Source organism: Colias philodice, chromosome 14 (assembly GCF_061535455.1).
Source record: "Colias philodice isolate Cphi_HAF_F1 chromosome 14, ilColPhil1 Martin Lab GWU primary, whole genome shotgun sequence".
In the NCBI taxonomy this organism is placed as follows: domain Eukaryota; kingdom Metazoa; phylum Arthropoda; class Insecta; order Lepidoptera; family Pieridae; genus Colias; species Colias philodice.
Genome location: NC_143099.1, coordinates 3,117,985 through 3,141,527, shown reverse-complemented (window position 1 = coordinate 3,141,527; position 23,543 = coordinate 3,117,985). Strand labels below are relative to the sequence as shown.

At 32.3% G+C, this 23,543-nt stretch overlaps 1 protein-coding gene across 1 annotated transcript; it reads right to left on the bottom strand.

Annotated features, from left to right (window-relative positions):
* Window positions 1–2,645: 2,645 nt before the first annotated feature.
* On the bottom strand, window positions 2,646–19,305 carry LOC149482712 (uncharacterized). Its single transcript, XM_089703335.1, has 5 exons — window positions 19,136–19,305; window positions 7,502–7,605; window positions 7,298–7,414; window positions 5,222–5,451; window positions 2,646–5,131 (listed from the first exon to the last, which is right to left on the bottom strand). The coding sequence occupies exons 2-5, from the start codon at window positions 7,601–7,603 to the stop codon at window positions 4,738–4,740; spliced, it is 843 nt and encodes a 280-aa protein (XP_089559461.1). The 5' UTR covers window positions 7,604–7,605; window positions 19,136–19,305; the 3' UTR covers window positions 2,646–4,737.
* Window positions 19,306–23,543: the final 4,238 nt, after the last annotated feature.

Below are 23,543 nucleotides of genomic sequence, written 5' to 3'. Positions count from 1 at the left end.
ATATTATATTATAATTTAATTATATTTATTATTCATGTGCTTTACAAAGATTATTTAAATGTTATATTAATATTATTCATTCGAAACAGGTAATTGAATGTCATCATAATTTCTTACGTACGAAATTATAGGTTTGTGGTAACTATAATGTGAAACATAAATTTTACTCTCTAAATTTGCTACTTTTCTTGAAAATACAGCATCTATCGTTGTACCGAAACGCGTTGTTGAATGAAGTCGAGAAGTATTCATAGATAAATCAAATTTTTCTTCTAAAAAATCAATTAACGGCTGAGATTCCTGAGAGCGAAAATTAACATTAAAATCTCCAGTTAGAATCATCGGTAATTCATGATAATTACTATTTAAAAGTCGAGAACCTTCAATTGTGAAGTGAAGTAATTGCTGATGAATAAATTTTATGATATTTGTCAGGCTAGTATTTGTAGAAATATAAATAACAACGATAATCACAGGTTGGTCATTCGTATTAACACATCGAACCAAGGCGATGTCACCAATTTGTGAAACCTCATCGGAAATTTGTGATAATATAGTTGGTGAAATATTTTGAATTGGTGTTACATTGTTCAGTGTATCTGTAGATGAATGATATACAGCTACTCCACCAGCAGTTGAGTTGGGTCGTTTGTATTGGATAACGCAATAAAAAATTCCAATAAGAATTTGTTCGTCATTTTTCATCCAAGTTTCGGAAAATAACAGCAATGTGGACCTTTTTAATACTTTATCATTCAGATCAGAAACATGAGCACGTAAACTTTGGCAGTTGAAGGAAAATAGTGTAATGATACTCTCATTTACAAGGTTATATAATTCTTCCTGTTGTGTTATTAGGGAATTGAAAGAGAATTTGAAAGTCTTTCAAATTCACACTGTAAATCAACTATTCCCCCTGGACGCTTTCTTCCATGATAAAATTTGTTGTCATCGGTGTTTGAGACAATGAACAATCCATTAATTATATCAGTTACTCGTGATAATGCTACATATAACAGCTGCTGACTGTGACTTTTATTGTATTCATAAACGATTTGATCAAAAGTACCACCTTGAGACTTATGTATTGTAAGCGCACAAGCAGATACTAATGGAAAGTGATTTCTCTTTGCAAATATTGTCTTATTTCTATTCATTGGTACACATGACGATCTTCGTAAAATTGGGACTGCTGTTCTACTAATGTTTAGAGTTTGAATATGATGGGCAGCTTTTTTCCTAATTTTCTCTCCTATCTTACCAGGAAACTCAAGCCATAAGCGTATGATGTTATCACTGTCATCACGTTCAATATACACTAACTTTCCAACACAACCGTTGGCTAAGCCATCAGATACATCAATATTGGTTGTAATAATGTAAAATTTGTTAAGAACTAATATGATTTCATAAGGCGATCCTCCTGTATCAATAACTGACATTTTATGAAATTGTTGGCGTACATATGCTTCTTGTTCAACTGAATGACAACCTATATACATATCTGTTGCTATGGATACTACTTTGTCTTCAGCAATATTTAAAATAGATTGATTATAATCCGCAACATGTTTATTTTTATTTTTAATTTACTTATTTTAAAAGTAATAAATAAACAAGTATATTTAGAGATTTTCAAAAAATTTTGCAATTTAAAATAATGTTTTTAAAACTGTTGAATTTTTCATTCACTTTGCTATTCACAATTGATCCGTTTGAAAATTTGAAAATAAATAATCCTAATTGATTATGATATTTGCCACTAGCTGGCGTATAAGTCAAGAAGCGTGTAGTATATGACATATACTTACAACCAATCAGAATTATTATTTTTAAATGGCGGAAACTACACTGACTATAGTAAGCGTTACTTCCGTCAGAAAAAAAATCTGAGTTACTCCCTAGTCGCGCCTAAAGAAGTTTTACTTCAAAAATGGTTTGAGACGATTGACTCTATAGGTATATATAATATCGCACTGATTACTAAAATAAAAACATATTTTAAAAAATCCCTCTGCTGTAGGGATGCATTTAAAATGCACGTGTAGAACACCCACGTGTCAATGTCTAAAACTTTTAATTTTAATAAATGATGAACTACTTAGGTAAGTTCTACTTTACTGTTCTGTGAGGTAAGTGAACTTTCGTGAAAAAAATTGAAATAATTCTGAAAACGTAACTGTAAATAATATCTTGGATATGTATTTATTTATTATCTAAGAATATAGTGCGTTAGAGCATATTTGGGCGCATATTTTCCAGTTTTTATTTTTGGGAAAGCATTTCCGGATACCGAGAATTATTTTTTAATTTTCGTTTTAATTTTTTTTCTCATTAAAAGCTCAAAAGTGCGACTTAGCACTAGCACAGAATATTATATAGTAGCTAACGCTAACACTAGTATAGATTTCTTGCTCGTAATAAGGCCTATCACTCATAAAAAATCACAATGCACTATTGCTATTGCGGTGATTATTAAAATTAAAAACTTCTTATATAATTTACTACATACCTATAGAACAATAATAGATTATGTTTAAATACCTACTTATTTAAATGGTCATACTAGTATCAACATTAACATAGATATTATCAAAATTAAAGGGCTATAAAATAAAAGGCATGCAACATTTGTAGTTAATCTCTTTATTTTTGTAATTACCTTTGTAAGGTAGGTAATGAATTATACAGATCGGTCACTACATACTGAAGTAGCGCGTAGGTTTGTAACATGCCATTATTACAATATTCCGCAGACATCAACTGTTTTAAGGACGGAAATATGTCCTTTGCATTTTATTTATCATAGGAGCTAGAGAAAATATTCAGAAAAAGGTACCTACAATTAACAATAAGTATTTGAAGAAATTTGACCTACTTACGTAATTTGCAGAAAGTAGGAAATTGGAATAAAGCCTTCAGCATGATTGCAAATTGATGACTGTTTATGAGAAAACAACAGGAGGAATTAATTTTATTCCAGTATTATTTCTATAACAAATACCATGAAATTGTATTGCGTATGTAGATATTGAAGCACGTTTATATGTACCTAAATTGGTTTTTGTTTACAATTTATATGTATCTATGTTTGGTTTTGAAATTAGATAATTTATCGTGATTACCATAAGCTTGTGGAATATTTATCTGGCAAGTTTGTGCCACAGGAGGTTTTATTATTTTTATAGTTGTAACCTGTGGTTGTAACATTGTCCATTATTTGAAAAATAAGCATTGACACAATTTTAAAGTGGAAGCTCTGGGAATTATTGAGCAAAATTTAAAATTAGCATTGCCAGTTAAAGATATTTTAATGAGCAATGCTGTGTCTGTGTTATAGTGAGGGGAGCTGAAATATACAATTATTTATATCTTACACAACAATCTCCTTCATGATACCATTCCCATTTATGTTCTTGTTGATATTTAAACATTCCTTTAGGAAGACCTAAATAAATATCAAATATTAATCAAATGATTACATTTATACAAAGCATAAGTTACAAGTAAATAAACGCGGTTATAGGTACTAACAATAAAACAAGGCTACAACTTATACCAGACCAACGTAGGTTTTTCTATAGCCATTTTCGAATATCATATAGAAAATTTACGAAGCCTACAATTTAAATACATATTTGTAAAAAAGTTGGTTTCCCATATTAAAATCCCTACCTACCTAGTTTTTGTATCAAACCTCATTGATAATTTATTAAATTTAACAAAGTAATTTGTTTGTAGAAATGCTGTATTTATAGCTACAAAATATAATAAAATGAATACAATAGACAAAATTGAATTTTGTCGCGCTGATTGCTAAACAATACAATAAATACCCTACACTTAAATCTTTATAAATGCAATATAGCGTCAAAAATAAATACAATAGGTACATAAAATTATAAATATTACTTCCCATTTATAATGCTATCAAAATCTATCAAGTCCTACAGTCAAAATAGACGTTATATATTTCCAAATCCAGGTTTACATTTTGTTATACAAAACTGTCGAGCCTTCAAATGTTACCGTTATAGTTTACATTATTTAATTGAAAATAACAATGTGATGGTGCATTTAATGTATTTGAACAATTGTGCATCTCGAGTGTAGACGGTCACTATCATCTCATGGTCTAATATCACACTTATTAATTGATTCCTACTCCATCCATTACACCTACACGATCGAAACTGGTCCGTATTTTCAACAGCATGAGATAGAATAGTGCCGCTCGATCAACGAGTGTTTATAAGCATTCATCTATATATGAATTTAATTCTAACCGTGTCAAGAATAAAAAACTTCTGATCGAAACCTTTCACAACTATCAAAAAATGTAATGGCAGTAATTTGGAAAAACGCAGTAAACCGATTTCAAGTTAATCTATCAAGTCAAGCATAAAACTATTTTAAACCGAGTTTTTGATTTTCAATTCTTGACATGTTAGTACCGTTGATTGGCTCATGCTAAAACGCAATGAACGGCTGCTGCTCTCGTATCCGTGAATTAATTAAAACAATACATCACTATTTACGTCACAATTCGTTGTCCTATAAAAAAAGAAATAACGTTTAAACGCATGATTTATTTGAATTTCAATTTAGAGATCGACAGCAACAGCCGCTCCAATCTTAAAGCTACTACTAAATTTTCTAACGATCAAAGATCGCAAGCTATTTGATTTATTCAAAAGTCTTAAAAAAATAAAATCTGCTAGTGTTCAACTTCAACGTCTAGCGCGGACGCAGGACAGCGCGCACCGTTCGGAAACGTTTCTCGAAGCCAAGTTTCGAATAGAGAGAACGGGACGCGTCGTTTTCCGGACGAATGACAACAAACGGTTTGTATCCACGTGCGGCGACTTCTTTGGTGAGGCGCCTCGCCAAGTAAATCCCGTAGCCTTTCCTGCGAAATTCGGGCCGGGTTTGCATCGAGAACATCGCGCCGTAGTATGATTGTACCATCCACGCGGCTAGTTGTCCCTCTACGAATATCCCGTAGGCGGGCAGTTCGGCTACGAGTTTTTCGAACACCTCGCGGCATTCGATATCGCTTGCTGGATACAAGTCGTGTACAGCTTGCATGTGTTCAGGCTGCAAGCGAACTAGCTCCACGTCCGGTGGCAGTCTATAAATGGTAAAAAATTAAATTAACAAACTGTTAATGGTTGAAATGTAGTTACAATCAAAAAAATGTCATGCTATTTGTAATACTTACTGTTCATTGCTTTCCGTGGGAGGATTATCGCACACGTAGACGTCGCCAGTAATCTTATCGTGGGCTTCATAGTATTTCTCGAAGCGGTCCACGATGGCTTCGTGAGTGAAGTTCAGGTACAAGGGTTTGGTGAGGTCGAGGAGTATGTCCTCTGTTGTCACCAGGTCGACCAGTTCCGCGCGGCTCGATGGACAGAATATGGTTACACTTTCATAGGGATGGCTGTTTGGCTGCAAAATAAAAAAAAATAATGAGGTACTCATAAAAAAATGTGGAATGATTAAGAAATCTTTTCTTTTGCGAAGAAATAATATTTGTGTTATGGAACGAACTTAAATTGTATAGGTAGCATCTTATCTTAAGCACATGATATAAAACTCAGTTCTTAGATAAACAAATTTACTAAAAACTGCGAATAAAATATATGCGGATTAGTAATTGATTAAAATAATGTACGTATACGTAATAAAAAAATCTGTTCCTATTATAATTATATGTGAAAGCCTTTCGATAAATATGTCGTAACAAAAATGTAATATTTTTAATGAGGGCTTGGTATTTTAATAAGAACTCCAATATTGTAGAGCAGTCTTTTATATTTTCCGTATTATTAATTCATTTACCCTATTCGTCTAAAAGCATCCAAATGGTGGATATGATCTCCATACATTTGGTGACCTACTTCACATACTGCAATATGAAACACGTCATCCAAGCCATTATGAAGCAAAATTAAAAATGTAACATTTTCCCAGATCTCTTGGGGAGAGCACTCAGCACGACGCGACGACGCGACGACTCGACGACGCAACGTGACGGAAACGACACGGAAAAATATGATTACTTAGTATAAAGCCACATATAAAGCCGAATGGATACTTCATTTTCTGGTATTTTTTTATCATTTGTCTTTCTGTATTTCACAAGTTAAATGTAAAGTATGGTATTTCGTAAAAGCTTGAAGTAGGGAAATGTTAAAAATATTATAAATATAAAATAATGAGATATTAAATGAAAGTGGAGTAATGTGATATAGTTAGGTAGACGATATATTCTCATTTTATGTATAAATAATAATTAAAACAATATTTATTCATAGTATCTATGTCTGAAATTAATTTAACTCTACATTTTCAATGTCAACTTTTTAATTTAAATTACTCGAAAATCGATTATTTGAACAGTCAAGTATACTAATTAATCATAATACAGTAGAACCTCGATAAGTTAAAGTCCAAGGGAAACACAAAATATTTTAAGTTATAGAGGTTTTAAGTTATCAAGGGTCTATCCATTTTTCACTGCTTCTATAGCTTTTAATTTATCAGCGTAGATGAGGGTTGTTAGTTTTCTTTTTGGACTCATTTTAAGCCAGTTTTATCACACAGTAAGTAAAGAGATGTTTCCAGGACAACTATCAAAAACTTATGATGCAAGAAAGTCGTTGTCATAAAGCTATCCGCCGCAAAGCTTTGAAGAATTTCGATAAATCAAACAATAGGTAATGTATTGTTTACGTTAACAATACATAGTAAACACGTGCAAGCAATAAATACAGAAACCTTTTGTTTTGACACTCTTTCAAAATGACTCATTGACAAATAATTTTATGTTATAGAGGTTGTGGACCCATTTCTTTAAGTTACTGAGGGCCAATACAGAGATTATTTATTTAAGTTATAGAGGTTGCGTATTTTAAGTTAAAGAGGTTTTGGGCTCTGATGGGAAGGGAACATATTATTTTTTGAAGTTACAGAGGTTTTTATGTTATCGAGGTTTAAGTTATCGAGGTTCTACTGTATTATTATTGCTTGTAATAAAATTGTGTTTCCAAAAGCAGGCTATGACATTTAAGGTCTTTCCACGTGTAGAGCTAGCTAAAACAAGCGATCAAAGATTCCATTACTACACTACATCCTTATGCACAAAGGAAAACCTGGTACAGACACGTTTTCACAAAGGCAAAGCTGGCATAGAGGGGTACCTATATACGCTGTAGTAATATTTTATCTATGGACGCTTGTTATAATATGGCAATTAAATACTTTGTGTTCACAGATAATAAAATATTCTTACCGTACTAGTACAACCAGGAAAGTGTAAGCAGATTGGGTCCTCCGGCCAATTCTTCGCTACATAAAAATGGAAGTCCCACACCTTATTGTTGAGATATGTTTGAATCGTCTGATGAAACTAAAATCATAGTATGAATTAAAAAAAACGAGAAATCAAATATTTATACAGTATAAAAATATATTTATTAAAATTTAACGTACATACCTTGAGAGATTCAGGCATATACTGCACTAAAAAATCGGCCACCGCTGGGAGCTCGTCTTTTGTTACCAATCGGAAGTTTTTCCCCTCAGGCACGATTTCCATCTCTGAAACAAACACGCGACATAATTTATTTGGTCACGAAATCATTTAAGCCTCATTAAAGGAATTTAGGAAAACATTTCGAAATATTTTTGTGGCAATTAAGTTAGCAATTAGAATGTTGTACAAAAGCCCTTTTTAAGAGGCGAATTTAGCACTATAAAATAAATAATTTTGAATAATTATACAGGTAGGCATTTTTGGTAATAAGTATATGTGTTATAAACTTCTTTGAAAAATAATTGTAGTCAATAATTTCGAAATATATGGTTATGTATTATAAATATAAAGTTTTCAGTTAGATGTTATTTTTTTTGTTAGTAGTTTAACATAAACAATAAACATAATGTGAAATATTTACTATTTATTAAATTAAATATTTTAAAATTTAATTCAAATAAGTCTAACTCAACGGATGGACTTTGTAAGAATGCCCGCTAGCATTGAATGTATGTCACAAATAAATTATTGAATGAAAATAATCGATACAGGAAAAGTTGCAATAGGTTGGCTATTAAAAATCATCTATGTTAGTATCATAATGTACAAGAAAGACGTTCGAATAGACGTGGTCAACTTTTAAGGGAAATCTTTATACGGATGAACGGATACTAGACCAATAACAGTTTTCACTGCATGTGTATTCATTTCAGTCATTAACATATATGTGTTATTTTATTACAATTAAATTATTTTAAGGTCTTGATCAATCTAAATATTATTGTATTTTTAGTAACTAAAGTATTTTGTAAGGTTTATTTTATGTTATTGACAGGCAAACGAGCGGACGCACTGCCTGGTGGTAAGCAGGTTGCGTCGCCCATAGACCATAACAGCTGATAATACAAGGTTTAAAATATGTAGTTCAAAATTCGGCACATCTAACTACCTAATAATAAGGTTTCGCCTACAGCGATGTAGAAGTTCACATTAATGAAACGATTAGATCCATTGATAAAAAGCAAGGGTTTATCAAGAAGCTCTATAAAGTACGCACTCCGTAGTCAACATTATGTTTTCCGGTTACAACCGGTAGCTCGAAGGATCGCCGACACCCCAGTTCACAAATTGCATTAATTGCCACTGCATCGTGGGTCAAGGTCCGAATGTTTTGCGGCATGCGAGTGTACGATCGATGGAAACGCTCCTCGCTCCTGCATTTATGTTGCAACATTGATGTATACCTACGTTGTATATTGTAAGATGTGTTGCAACAACGTAGACAATGTTGTTTATAACGTTTTCTCAAGCTTTAATTAATGTTATGTTGCGTTTTGCTATCCTTTGAGAACATTATTTCTTAATACGTAATTTTTTCAACTTATCTTTGTTGAATAGCATTTCTCGAAAAATACTTGAACAACGAAACAGAATTTAAGCCTTTTAAAATTTAAGCGTTACAGTAATACTTTGAATTAAAAAAATGATCTAAAACTTTTCTTCATTAAATTGATTTATTTTCATACATTATTAAAGTTTGAAATTTTGTATGTTTTCCTTATAAACTTGCAGTAGAAATAGAAATGTTACATACTTTGAAGTTATGCTTCATTTTTAAGGCGATTTGTTATTGTCATGATTCAATGCGGAAAGAGCAGAGTTGCAACTAAAGAAAGCATCATATATATTACTAGCTTCCGCCCGCGACTCCGTCCGCGCGGATGTCGGTCTTCGCGTGGATGGTTTATTTCTCCATTTTGAGTAACTCTGACAATAACATCTTATAAATATCTATTGGACTCAAATACGGCTAGGCCTATAATAATACCCAACGTGTGTTCGCTGTTCTACAGAACAACGTCTATGGATAAAACTGAAAAATTAAGATTATTTTTTTTCTTCGTATTTTTTCAGGATAAAAAGTATCCTATTTTACGCCCAGGATAATAAGGTATAATTATACCAAGTTTCATCGAAATCGAACCGTTAGTTTTCACGTGATGTCTTCACATACAGACAGACAGACAGACAGACAGACAGACAGACAAAAATTTTTTTAATCACATTTATTGGTTTGGTATCGATCCAGTAACACCCCCTGCTATTTATTTTTTCAATATTTTCAATGTACAGAATTGACCCTTCTACAGATTTATTATATGTATAGATTTGAAATCAGTTTCAAAACACTGGTAAGTCGTAGAACCAAATTTCAAGTCCAAACCCCCTTAAGGAAGATTTATTTTTGTTTCTATATAAATATTTTTTTAAAACATAAAATACCTATAGAAAATTTCATAAACTTTCTAGCTATTGAAGATAAGTAATGCTATTTAAAGATGCGCATTTGAATAAGTAGCAAATGCTCTATAGCATTATGGTTAAAGTATGTGCGGATCAATAACAAGACAGTAAGATTATATTACTAATGCCCTGTAAGCTTATTATCTATATTCTCAAAAGTAACCACTTGCTGATATTCGAGTTTTCTTACGACTGTTTTTATATAATGTTTGGAATGTAGGTTAAAAATATCGAAATTTTAGATATGTTTAATTTATTCTCAGTTTATTCGAAAGTACAGTGCAATGTTGGGGTAAAGCTTTATTATTTGCTTCAGTTTAATTGGGTCGTCTTATAATATAATGAATAGCAAACACAGAAAAATAAATAATTGCCATAAAATAAAAAATAAGTTAAGTGTCACAAACTACGTAAGATAAAAAGAAACATCATTGTGTAGAACAAAAGACTCGTAGATCCCTGCATTGGCGTGAAGCCAAACTCGAGACTTCGTTATTTACTCTTTCTTTTAATTTTCTCACTCCTAGTTTTGAATTGTTAGCAATTTTTCAAGGGCTACTTAACTACAAGGTTAAAGACGATACTGTTGAGCTAAACAGATTAAATAGACGCTAAGATCTACATTTGCAGAGAATGAACTGGAGAACCTTATTGGAAAGTTGTATTATGATAAAATCTTTTCGAGTACGGTGTTTTTCGAACACGTTTAGTTAGTTGTACCTAAAACACCATAATTTGAATCCATAGAAGGATAATTTTATGGTAATGGGAAAAAGTGAACGTAATTTTGGAGATTACCAGCAGAAATTTTATTTTTACATCTTCTTATCACGCAACCCTTAGGTATACCAAAGTTTTATCAATTATTTATTAATTGTAGAGATTCAACTAAATTCTGTATACTCTAAAATTTCCACGACCGTTTTGAAAATATTACAAATTATCTGTACAATGTATTCTTAGACATACCTACTTAAACTGTAATTTAGCACCTCCGAAATATCTTGACCTTATTCTGTTCGCAAAGCGTCTTACCTTTCCCTTTATAATTTAGGCTAATAGCATTTTCAAATATCCGATTAGAATTGGATATTAGCTTCATAAGATTCTCAAACTCTACAATAAAATTGGATAACAACTCAGATTGCATTAAATGCACTACGTAGCTTAGTGCTACGTAATTCCATGCGTTTTCGTAGCCGCAATTAGGTATATTTATAATTATTGTTAAATCAAATAATTAATTAATAAATCAATTAATAAATACTCATATTATTTAATTAAAAATCCATCCCCTTCCCATTAAGTATTTTGATGTACAACCTAACACTACATAAATTCAGATACGCATGAAACATAAACGCGGTTCATTAAAATACATGAAAACTATTCAAAGACATTCGAAACGGTCGGCCGCTCATTACGCTGTGTTTTCTCATTAAATATCCACCAGAGCGTATATAAATTGCGTAAAATAAACCCTTGGAAACCTACGCGCCCTACAGTCTGGAAAATCTCTGCAGTGGCTAAATCGATCACGTTTTTATACAACGTATCTGCAGTGATGAATATTTATTTGTGGATAACGGTGCTGCGAGAAATCTATGTATGTATTTACATTTACAGTCAGATGCGTTTTCATTTGTTGCAAAATGGAGGCAGCGCTTAGCGCTACGGTTCTAGAGGTTTTTAATTAGCGGCTTGTAATAAAATGATAAACATTCGCGTCGCGTTACTTTGGATTTTTTAAATTTAAAAACTGTAGAGTGTTAAATGTACCCTACTTAAAATGTGAATTATTGTAGTATTGAATCATAACGAAGAAAACATGTACACGTTATACTTAATAGTTGAAACAATAAATCCTGATATCCATACTAATATTATAAATGCGAAAGTAACTCTGTCTGTCTGTCTGTCTGTTACTCAATCACGCCTAAACTACTGAACCAATTTGCATGAAATTTGGTATGGAGATATTTTGATACCCGAGAAAGGACATAGGCTACCTTTTATTGCGAAATATGTACCACGGGCGAAGCCGGGGCGGACCTCTAGTATATATATATGTATGCACAAACATACAGCAGGTGGAATTGAATCAATTAATATTAACATTCTCATCATCCGCAGGTAAATGTGTAAATAATTATTTGAGAATCGAACCAGAGAAGGGCTGGAAGGGATTCATAATAGCGATATTTGTTTGTTCTTCTATAGTTGTTATAGTGTTGAAATTGTACTGAACAGTGTTGAATTGTGTTAAATTGTGTTGAAATTGAATTGAACATTCTAAAAACTTGCAACAATTGATCACCGATCATCAATTGCATGTAACGATTACATTTCCAAAGCAAAACATAGTTGGACTGGCAAATGTCTATCACGTAAGTTTTCAAAGTTAAACAGCAATGCAGTAGTAAAATTTGGTGCATTTCGAATGAGCATTTAGTTACTTGCAAAAGTTGAGCTCTATTTCGCGTATAAAATAAACATGTTTCATTTAGTATTTTGAATAGAATAAGTAGAAAATAGCGGCGGACTCAGTACTAGAATTGCAAAGAAAATAGGTTGAAAATAAAACTTTTAAAGCCACGTGTACCCACTTTAGAGCTTTTAAGGGTATTTTATTTTAAATAGGACGGAAAATGTAATGACCGCACGTGTTACTCATGTTAATAAACGTCATTTAGACCAAATGTACCTACAAATTATAAAATGCATTTCAAGTAAGTCATTAAATTATAGTCAAATCTACAGAGAACAGCTACGGTTCACTGTAGAACCGCCTCTAGCAAAGTATACCGCCATAAAAATTTGCATTGAATGGATGAAGTTTTGTTACAACGGATTTAAATTACTGAGTAAAAAAATTACGTATTGATGTATACAAATAGGTTAGACACAATACAAAATTGTTTTTCGCTAACGTTAAACTTTTCGGTATTTAACTTTTTCATAATTTTGTAGCTTAAAGAAATATATATAATTTCATGTATACTGTTAATAATGAGAAAATTATTATAGTAATCTTATTTAAACTTAATTCCGCAATAAAAAAGTTTGTGAAAAAATTTTCCCGTAATGTTGCCGCCCCTGAAATTTTACCGCCCTAGGCACTACCTATAAATGCCCTTAATGTAAATTTAACGCTGGCACGAATATATGAAATTTAATTTAATGGACAGTCTCAGGTTTCGTTAGTGCCTCTTTTTCACAGTTTCTCATTTTAAAGCCGATTTCCTGAAATCGCGGGATGTTCATGTTCAAGACATAAATCCCGTGCAATAAGAAAGAGAGCCTAATTTATGTTTATTTTATGCTCAATTCTATCGATATTGTTTTATTTGTTAATCTATAATTATTATTCCACATTTCCTATTAGTTGAATTTAACCAAAGGTTCATCTCAATGGCAGAATCCGCCAATTTAACATGATCGTGGGATTTTTATTAAAAATAGATAAATCGATTTAATTCTAGTTGGTTTTTAGAAAACCTTAATATTAAATATATTTTTGCAAAGTTATTTTCTTCTAAATCTTTTAAAGACGATATAAAATATATGAAACGCATAAACTTAATGGTTGTCTGTAAAGGTGTTTTAAACAATAGTATTTTATGCTAGAATACATCGGGATGATTGATGTTAGGAAGATATTTGAATTGAAACATGATGAAAAATGTTAAAACCTTTATACTTATTATAATAATAAATTAAACCTAGAAATTATCGCGTGCGTAAAGCTTAGCGTGAAACGAAACCGAACGTGGTAGAGTTGAAATTAACATGCTAATCAGAAATTTACCTAAAGTTCATATGATAATATGAGTTATTTCATGCAATATAATAGGATTTTAAATATGAACCATAATGTAAATAAATTAGTGTTCGTTTTTGGTCTTAATATCATAATAAGCAACTCTATATTATATGGGTATTATTTAGGAAGTTAGTAGTACTAGAAAATTATAATATATTCTATATTCAATGGCCAATCTAAGATTGCGAATCTACTCTATTTTTTCATTCCATCTTATAATACGGAACTACATATAACAACAGTTATTCAAATAAAGGAAGTGCGTAAAAAGGTTTTCGCTGCTGCTAGTTCTATTCGCCGGCTACGCAACTTTCTGCCAATACCAACTAAAATTGCGCTCGTTCAAACACTCCTTTTACCTATTATAGATTATGCCGACGCGTGCTATCCTGACCTCTTTGAATACCACCTTGACTGCCTTGAGCGCCTTCAAAATTTTTGCATAAGATTTGTGTTTGGCTTGCGCAAATACGATCACGTCTCCGAATTTCGTTCAAAGCTCAAATGGCTTCCCATTCGACTTCACCGAAATACTCATATCCTTCACCTCCTGTACTGTGTTCTGTTTGATCCGAAAACACCGCAATATTTAAAAGAGAGATTTGAGTTCCTTGTGTCTAATTTACACCCAATTCGATCATCAAATAAGTCTCGTCTGGTCGTACCGGGGCATGTAAATCATATTTTTAATTCTTCCTTTACTGTGCGTGCCATCAGGCTATGGAATGATCTACCATTAGACATAAGAGAAGCTCAATCTCTACTCACATTCAAAACACTGCTGAAGCGATTTTACCTGTCCAAATCATGAACTCTGATCTACCTGTTTCATTTAAGTTAAATATTGTTGTATTGGTGCTGTCACCGTATGTGTCTGTTTTTCAGCTAGTAAGTAGCTCATTTCTATGTGTATGTATATATGTATATGTATGTTTGTGTATATATGTATGTATATAATAGGAATGTATATATGTACTTTGTATTTATATTATTTTATCTACGTATACTACTTTTATGTATGTATGTATGTGTATGTAGGTTTATGTAAGTATATGTATGTAGGTATATTATGGATGTATATATGTTCGCTGTGTTTATACTATTTTATTTATGTATTTTAAACTATAAATGCACCTCTTGCCCATAAACTAATACTTACACTGTTTTTCCTTGACCACCAGGTTGTCTGGAAGAGATCGCTGTCTTAGCGATAAGACCGCCTGTTGTGCTCAACTGTGTCTATTTATTTTATATATTTACTTTTGTAATTTTTATTTATTGGTGCACAATAAAGTATTTTTGTTTGTTTGTTTGTTTGTTATTTTCGAAACTATGAAATATCGAATTGAAATCCCCAATCGTTTTATTTTAACTCCATAGATATCAAAGAGTTAACCACAGACATATATTGAGTTAACCGTTAAACCTTGATTATAAAAATGTATTTATATCAAGAGCTCAGCTGAATTCGGGTATATTGTAGGGCGTGTTGGGCGGATCGTAGGTTTGTCCACGGCGTGACCGTCACCTTCACAGAAACACGAGACATTTCAGATCGAGTTTCAATCAACGTGACCGCGATTTGTTGGCCAATCTTGCCCTTGCTAAAGAATGCTTTACAAATCGAAAGAATGTTTTAGCCGCCAATTTTAATTAAATTGTAGAGAGAAATAAAGCTCTACAATTTTTGATCTGCTGTAGTACCAAACAATGTTTATTTCGTATAATCAATAAATTCTTGAAGAAGTGGACGACATTACATACTACACAGATATATATTATATTTTAAATAATAATTTAGAATAATTTTTTACATTAAAATAATCTTCAAATACTTAAGCAATTCGTCTTGATAAGAGCGAGTTAAGCTAAACTTTGATCGGCAAACTGAGATAATATGATTTAAGAAGTTACATATATTACCCACCCAAATTATTATTTAAGTTCAATGAGCAGGCAAAAATTGGCGATCAAAGTGATGTAAGTAATCAAATAACTCTTTGATTGGTGGTATATTTCGTCCTACAATCGATGTTAAATTTTTTAATTTTACTGATTTATATCTTTAGATATAGAAACGCGTGAAACTCTATTCTCGTATTATAAGAAGTCAGGACTACATAATATTATATAGGTACCATAGCAAAATATAAAAGAAAATGTTAGGTATTAATAGGCAATGTAAAATTGTATTTTACATACAAAATTATTGTAATTCTTAACATTTTATTGTAAATTTGTAGGTCTATGTTACATAAATAAGTAACTGAATGAATTACCAATTACATTACTACTACCTTGCAGCTATATGTTCCTTTTTATATTTTTCACAAGGATTAATATATGGTAGTATGGTAGTTTATAAATAGTGATTAAAATAGACTTGTTTTACCAACAAAGTTATATAAGATCGGTACAATGCAGGTATTATCTCCTAGCATCGTTACCTGTCATCTGCAACCGAAGGCTGTGACAGGCCTTTATTAATCATATTATTAATTTTCAACTTTAAAGCTCCTGTACTGAATATATAATTAACTATACTAATATTATAAATGCGAAAGTAACTCTGTCTGTCTGTCTGTTACTCAATCACGCCTAAACTAATGAACCAATTTTCATGAAATTTGTTACGGAGATATTTTGATACCCGAGAAAGGACATAGGCTACTTTTTATCCCGGGAAAATGACGCAATCCCGGAAATCCCACGGGAACGGGAACTATGCGGGTTTTTCTTCTTCTCGGACTGCGCAAGCGAAGCCGCGGGCGGGAGCCTAATTAACTATATGTAGATAATAAGTTTCAGCTTTAATTGAAGCGAACATTTATTTTTTGAAAGAAGAAAATTTTATAAATTCGCGTCTATTATAGGAAATATCAATTTTTTTTGCTAAAATTTGAAGTCTTAATTGGTAGGGATTTGAAATGTGTTTTTGGCTAACAGTGGACAGCTACTATGCCTAGTGTACATTTAAACGCAGTCGCGGGTAGAAAGCTAGTTCAGTTCTTTAAAAACGAACTTTTTTACAGGAGCCAAAATGTTTAGATTAAGCAAATTAGACTCATTTTAATTCATTGACAAGATTATAACACAACTTAGGTGTTAATTATTACTAAATTCATGAATAACTTTTTTTTTTCTATAGACTCGTTCTTATATTATACTTTATGCTTAATATCTTGGAAATATGGATCAAAGGTACTTATTACGAATTTATAAATGAATACATATCATATAACAAAATTGTTAATCCACCAAAATTGTTTTCATTGCAGATACTCGGAGTCGGACCTCACATGAGGATTAAGGTCATAATACACATCGCGTTGGGTAGCAGTTTTCAGATAGCTTATAGCTAGAAATTAAATAGGGAGTTGATTTACTTTGAATACGCTTTCCTCTCATTTATATAAATCAATTATGAAATTGCATTAAAATTTACGGATTATTTACGTAGGTAAGAAGACGGGGAATTTTCTTCTTAATTTATCCCATACGGCGAAAAACGCAGCTTCGAATTCTACCGCATGATTCTATTTTCTGTATTGTAAAAAATCAATATTTATTAGTATTTTTATGCTAAAATTAAAAATAGAGCTTTCGAACTGGTAACTTATTGTCGTTTGATTTAACAATTCGAAAGGGCTTTTAAATGAAACCTAGTGGAATAAATAAATTTTTGTGTTTGAAGGTTTGACGTTAGATGGTGTAGAAAAAAATGCTTACCCTTTCTATAGAGAGGATTATATAGAAATAACATTACAATGTTTCATCTACGGGCTTGATAAGTTATCATGTAAATGTATTTACATACTTCGAGTAGGTATATTAACTTTATTAATGTTATGTATAGAAATGAATGGGTAAAGTTTGAAATCAGTGTGCAGCTCAAGTTAATGTTCAGTTTTAATTACATGCATCCGTTAATAAATTGCATAATTTTAGTTTACTACTATAAAATGTAAAACAAGTGCGATATATCATGCATCTGTTTTAATTAAACAGTCAAAAAGAAACAAGTTGAAACTAACAAGAGAAAGCAATAGTCACATGAGTCCATTATGTTTTAAAATTTGCTTTTTTTGTTTTTGTAAATGTTCTATATAAAAAGTAATCTAACGTTGCATATTAACAAAACCCATTACCTACTTTTGAAATAAAAATAAAATATCATTTTTGCCCCCAAAAACCAACCTCTTTAAGATGCTACAGATAGTTCAGAAACCGAGAGGTAGAGCTAGTAAGCCTTAAATGCGTTCTAAATTCTGAAAATATTATTAAATTAAAAGATTCAGAAACACAGGAAAGGAAAGTAGAAGATCAGTAAGTAGTAGTAAGATTGCGTCATATGCAGACAAAACTTCAACCTAAATAGTATGAAGGTACCGCAGTTAAACTGGCTTAGTAATAGGTTTAGCCTGAATACAAGGTGATAAAAACAATATTAAAATCGGCAGATAAATATGCTTTTACGTGATTGATATTAAGATTGAATGCTTTTTAAAACCACACGTATTCTGAAACGGCCAAGAAGTTGTCTCACTTGGTAGTGTTGGTAGAAATAAAATTAACACATAATATGGTAATACATTATGTATTATTGTTACTAGAAAAAATAACTGACTAATAGATAAATGTTAAAAGTTGAATAAATAGGTATAAGTTTTCTTCAAAAAGAAGCTCTCAAGAGTCTGACACTAGAATAATAAAAGCTTGCGCTAATATCAACAACAAAAGCTCACTATGACATTGGGTCACATTTAAGTTGAGATCAATAGAAATCTTGAATAGATGCCGACTCAACATTTCGATAGCCTACTTTTATTCTGAACAATACAAATAAAACGTCGTAGCCAATGGAAATATACCTTCGTATTCAAGTAAGATTGAGATTATTAAATAATAATAATAATATTTTATAAAATTAAAAATGTTGTATGTGGACTTCAACAATTAAATGTTTATAGTAGGTATCTTGTTCTTTTTTATGGCGAATTCGCTCAACTACTTACTACGCTTACGGCATCGTTTAAAAGTTTTTCAGCAACGTCGTCGTAGGTATATATGACATAAAGGTAATTTTATATTCGCAATGTATGTGGCGTGATTATTAGTAGGCAGTTTGTGCGCATAATCAAAAACCATTTTGCGTACCTGCTATGTGCTCCCGTACCTACAATAAAAGAACGTGGGAGGTAAGCTCGTGCTTAATACCAAACAGCTTAACTTCTTAGTGATAAGTATAATGGATTATAAATATGGCTGTTGAATCGTTGGATCTCGCACAAAGGTGTAGCGCAAGTTTTACGGCATTGCCGGCGGGGATCTATGCGACAAAGAATGTTTGATTTAAGCCCTGCCATAATGCGGCTGCCCTGTATAGCTGCAATATGCTAGAGGGGATGAAATGTGGTTTTACGATTGTACTATTGAGCGGACATGTCAGGTGAAATAAAATGGTGTACCTTTGATCCGCCGTACTCCGTTTGCGAACGCCGGCGCTGGCTGTGCCCTCGCAGATGGTGTGGTGTTGTGAATGTGACGAAGCGCCTTGGAGGGCTCCTGGCCGCAAAGGGCCGGCGTTGCTTGGTGTAGCGGACCTTGGGTGCGCGTGTGCCTCAAGATCAGTTTGCCGGCGGAGTGGCGAGTGACAGCCGGGGACCGCGGGTTGCGCGCGCTACATCAGTACGCATGCGTCCTCGGGGATACCGCAAGCAATTTAACTAATCTACGCATTGTATTTACGCAGCTTTTACCCTTTGTATTTCGAGTTTTATACTTATTCAGTATTTTTATTTATATAAGCATTTAATGCAAACGAATCATTAGACCATGTATCTTAATGTCAATTAATCATTAAAAGTGTGGCAAAGAGATAATTAATATTTGTGTCGTTATAGGCCGATTAAGATGATATGTAGGTAATCAGCTGTTTGGGATTAGGTTAGATTATGTTGTATCGATCGTGCTACATACTTGACTAAGTGCTGTACATTTCATTGTTTTGGCTGCAGTCCAGAGACCGCATCTTACAGGCTTGTCCCTCAACGTACATATACACTGCACTCAAAGCACAAAGTAGAACTTCTCATCATTAATTTGGAAGTCGTAATGGATTCATTTCAGTATTTCTATCCAAGCCAGAAGCATTACAATATTGTTCTTTACGAGGTTTAGTTTCATTTTTAAGAGGACTCAAATTTTTTTAAAGCTTTTATAACTTTTCAAAATCATGAAAGATGATCATTTTTTTTTTAAATCCAGGGTTCCAATTTACTAGAGATCGCTCAGAGGGAAAATGTTGGTAGAACTAAATTTCATAAGATTTTTTTCAACTTCAACTTCAAGTTAAATTCTTACACACATTATGACTTCCGACTCTAGTTCTATGATTAGAGGCATTGGTACGAAGTATTACGTTCCACATAAGAATCGATATTCAAACTTCCAACTTTTAGAAAGTTCTTAATTTATAGTGATTTTTCTACACTTTGGCAATACGTACCTACATTGTACATTGTACGTACATACAGTACGTACGTACATGAAAAATAGTATTTCGGCATCCTTCCAGAAGCCTTATTCACAAGCGATTTGCTGAGCATATTTATTATTATTGCAAAATATAGTTTTCTAGTTGAAATTTATACATTGTACAGACATGAATTGTAAGAATATATTGTATCATCACTACATAGTATAAAACAAAGTCGCTTTTTCTGTCCCTATGTCCCTATGTATGCTTAATGCTTATACATCTTTAAAAGTACGCAACGGATTTTGATGCAGTTTTTAGATAGAGAGATTGAAGAGGACGGTTTATATGTACAATTTATAAGATTTTAGATACATCGGGCGAAGCCACGGGTGGAAACTGGAAAGCTGGTAAATTATATTTCTGATCCCAAAGTCGCCTGTGAAATGTGAATTTTAGTAAATTTAGTTCATGTAGGGTGCTACGGAAATTGTAGAATGTGATTTGACTGTAGCTACAGATCAGTTTTTACATAATATCGTATCGACTAGTGATACAATTTCGATTTAGATTCGAGTGGAAATTCTAAAATATGTATGTAAATCGTTATTAAAAAGAGGCCATTTTTTGTATGTTTGTTTGATGGAAAACAAAAACTACTTGGCCGATTTTAAATCTCTTTTACCAAAAGAAAGGTTAGCTATTATGCCTGAGTGGCATAATATGCTTATTTTTTGTAGCCAGGGTAAATGTGAAAATAAACCGTGTAGGTAATAATAATAAGAAAAAAATAAATAAAACTCGTTAACAAAAACAATTTAGACACGACGATCGCCTCAATTAGGAATATACCTGTGCTAGAGACGATCGACGCCTTCCTCTCCAGACTTAGCCAGTATTGTTAATTTAACTTATACAGGGTGTCCCACTATTGGTATACTAAGCGCGAAGGAACTTGTAGTTTTGCATACACTGATCACGTAAAAAATACTTAAAAAAAAAATTACGTCCAAAATTTTTTGCTAAATTTTTCCTGAAAATCCATGTTTTCTTCTCTAGCTTCGCGCAGCCGGCATATACCGCTTCTCTTATATGAGCATTTTATCTATGAAAACATAATCTTAAACGATAGCTCACGTGCTGGTGGCAAAGTTGGGCGGCTCGCTTGTTATGGGTGTACACATAGAGTTTTAAGAATTCATCTATTTGAAAAAAAAATGAATCTGGAATTTTTTAATTATTTTTTACGTACTCAGCGTATGCAAAGCTATAACCTCCTTTGAGCTTAGTATACCAACAGTGGGACACCCTGTATACTATTACATAAATTTATAAAATAGAGAATCATTAAGAACTAATTGAGGTTAAAAATAACATTTCGGGCATGCAGTTTGTGTGTGTGTGTGTTTGTGTGTAAGTAGTATTTAAGTTAGTTTCTTTATTTTAAAAATATGTATTTACATACAACGTTATCTAAGGTGAATTTAAATTTGCAAATGAAAGAGATTCCTTTCAGCGATCAACTCTACAATTTCAATAAAATTATTCTAGTCCATCGGAAATCAAAGTGTAAGTGTACGGTGTCGATGTAATATTCCCGTACTTTAGAGAGGACAAAATAGTTTAATATCACCGACAGGTATTCGACTTATCTCGGAATATGAGAGATAATGAATGCCAATGCAAATAGCTTCGCAGACTCCTATGAACTGCATAAGGAAGATGGCCGAAGTATGATGAAAACTTTAGTATGTTACCTACTCACAAAACAATTTCAAATGAGAAAGTTGATTTGAATGAGCAATAAAAAATTATGCAGGATCTAAGTAATTAAAATGATTCTGAAAGTTATAGAAATACCTAATAGTAAAATATTTTTACAGTTTTTTTTTATAGATTTAAGTTATTAAAATAAATTGCATTTAATTATTTCAGGACCTTCGAATGCAATTCATGATAATTTCAGTTCATGTTTTCATTGTGTGCATAAGTACATGTAACTGAAAAATCATGAAGCAAAAACAGAATTTATTTCCATGTATATATACTGCGGAGGTCCGGTTGGGTCAAGGGCATTGAAGTTACTAAGTGCCGTGCTTGTGCCTCGTAAATATTCGATCAAAATCTTCTTTGTGAATTTTATATGCAAGGATTAAGCGAAATGTACATTAAATATCTAGTAATTTGCGTTATAATGCAGGTTTTCTGTACAGTCATTAATAGTGTAGGTATATGTTAACGAAATTTATGAAATCAAGGAATTGTATACAATTCCTAGGAAATGTATGTAATTCCTAAAATCACACGGAAATGTGTGAAATAAATTAATTTATACACATTTCCTAGGAAATCTATACATTTCCTAAATAGCGATCGGATTACATACATTTCCGTTAACATATAATGCAAGGAGTAGGTCTTAGAGTATATAGTTATTACAGGTAGTATATAATCTCTTATATATAAAATTCTCGTGTCACAATGTTAGTCTGCATTAGTGTCCGACCGAAACTGGTTTCCAGGCCGAAACCGAAACCGAAACCGAATGTTCGGCCGAGGCTTCAGTTTCGGCCGAAACCGAAACCGAAACCGAAACTCACGTGGTCTAGTATGAAATTTCTAAAAATACTGAACTTTGGTGCATTTTACCTATTATTTTGCCTTAATTAGGGCATGAAAGGAAAACACAGTAAGTATATTAAATTTGTTGTAATCATTTATTTAATATAAAATAAAAAAATAATATTTTTAAAATATTAATAATAACAAATTTAATTTTTATTATTTTTTCAAATTAAGTTCTCGGTAAAATCAGTCATCTAAATCAAATCGGTAATTGTTAATGTTACTTTAAAATTTAAATACTAAGTTTTGGTATTTTGAGATCTTTCTCTTTATTAAAGAGTCTTTAATACTTTGGAATGGTATTTGTACTTAGAAGAATAATAAGTCTCTTTTAGGTACCTCTTATATAAAAATAATAATTATTAATTACAATTACACCCAGTTCCAATCTCAACATAGATAATCAAAAATTGTTTCCACCAGCGTGGGTCAACCAACGCTTTGACAGCGTCCGTCAAAGCGTTGCCGAGGAAAACGAAGTTAAGCGAGCGTGAACGTGTGTGAACTAAGTTCACTGAACTTGCGAAATTAGTTTCGGTTTCGGCAAAAGTTTCGGCCGATTTTGGCCGAAACCGAAACTGCGGCCGAAACTTGATATTTGGCCGAAACTCGGCCGAAACCGAAACCGAAACCGAAAGTTCGGTCGGACACTAGTCTGCATACTCCTCCGAAACGGGTGGACCGATTCTCATGAAATTTTCTGTGCATATCGGGTAAGTCTGAGAATCAGCCAACATCTATTTTTCATATGTACCACGGGCGAAGCCGGGGCG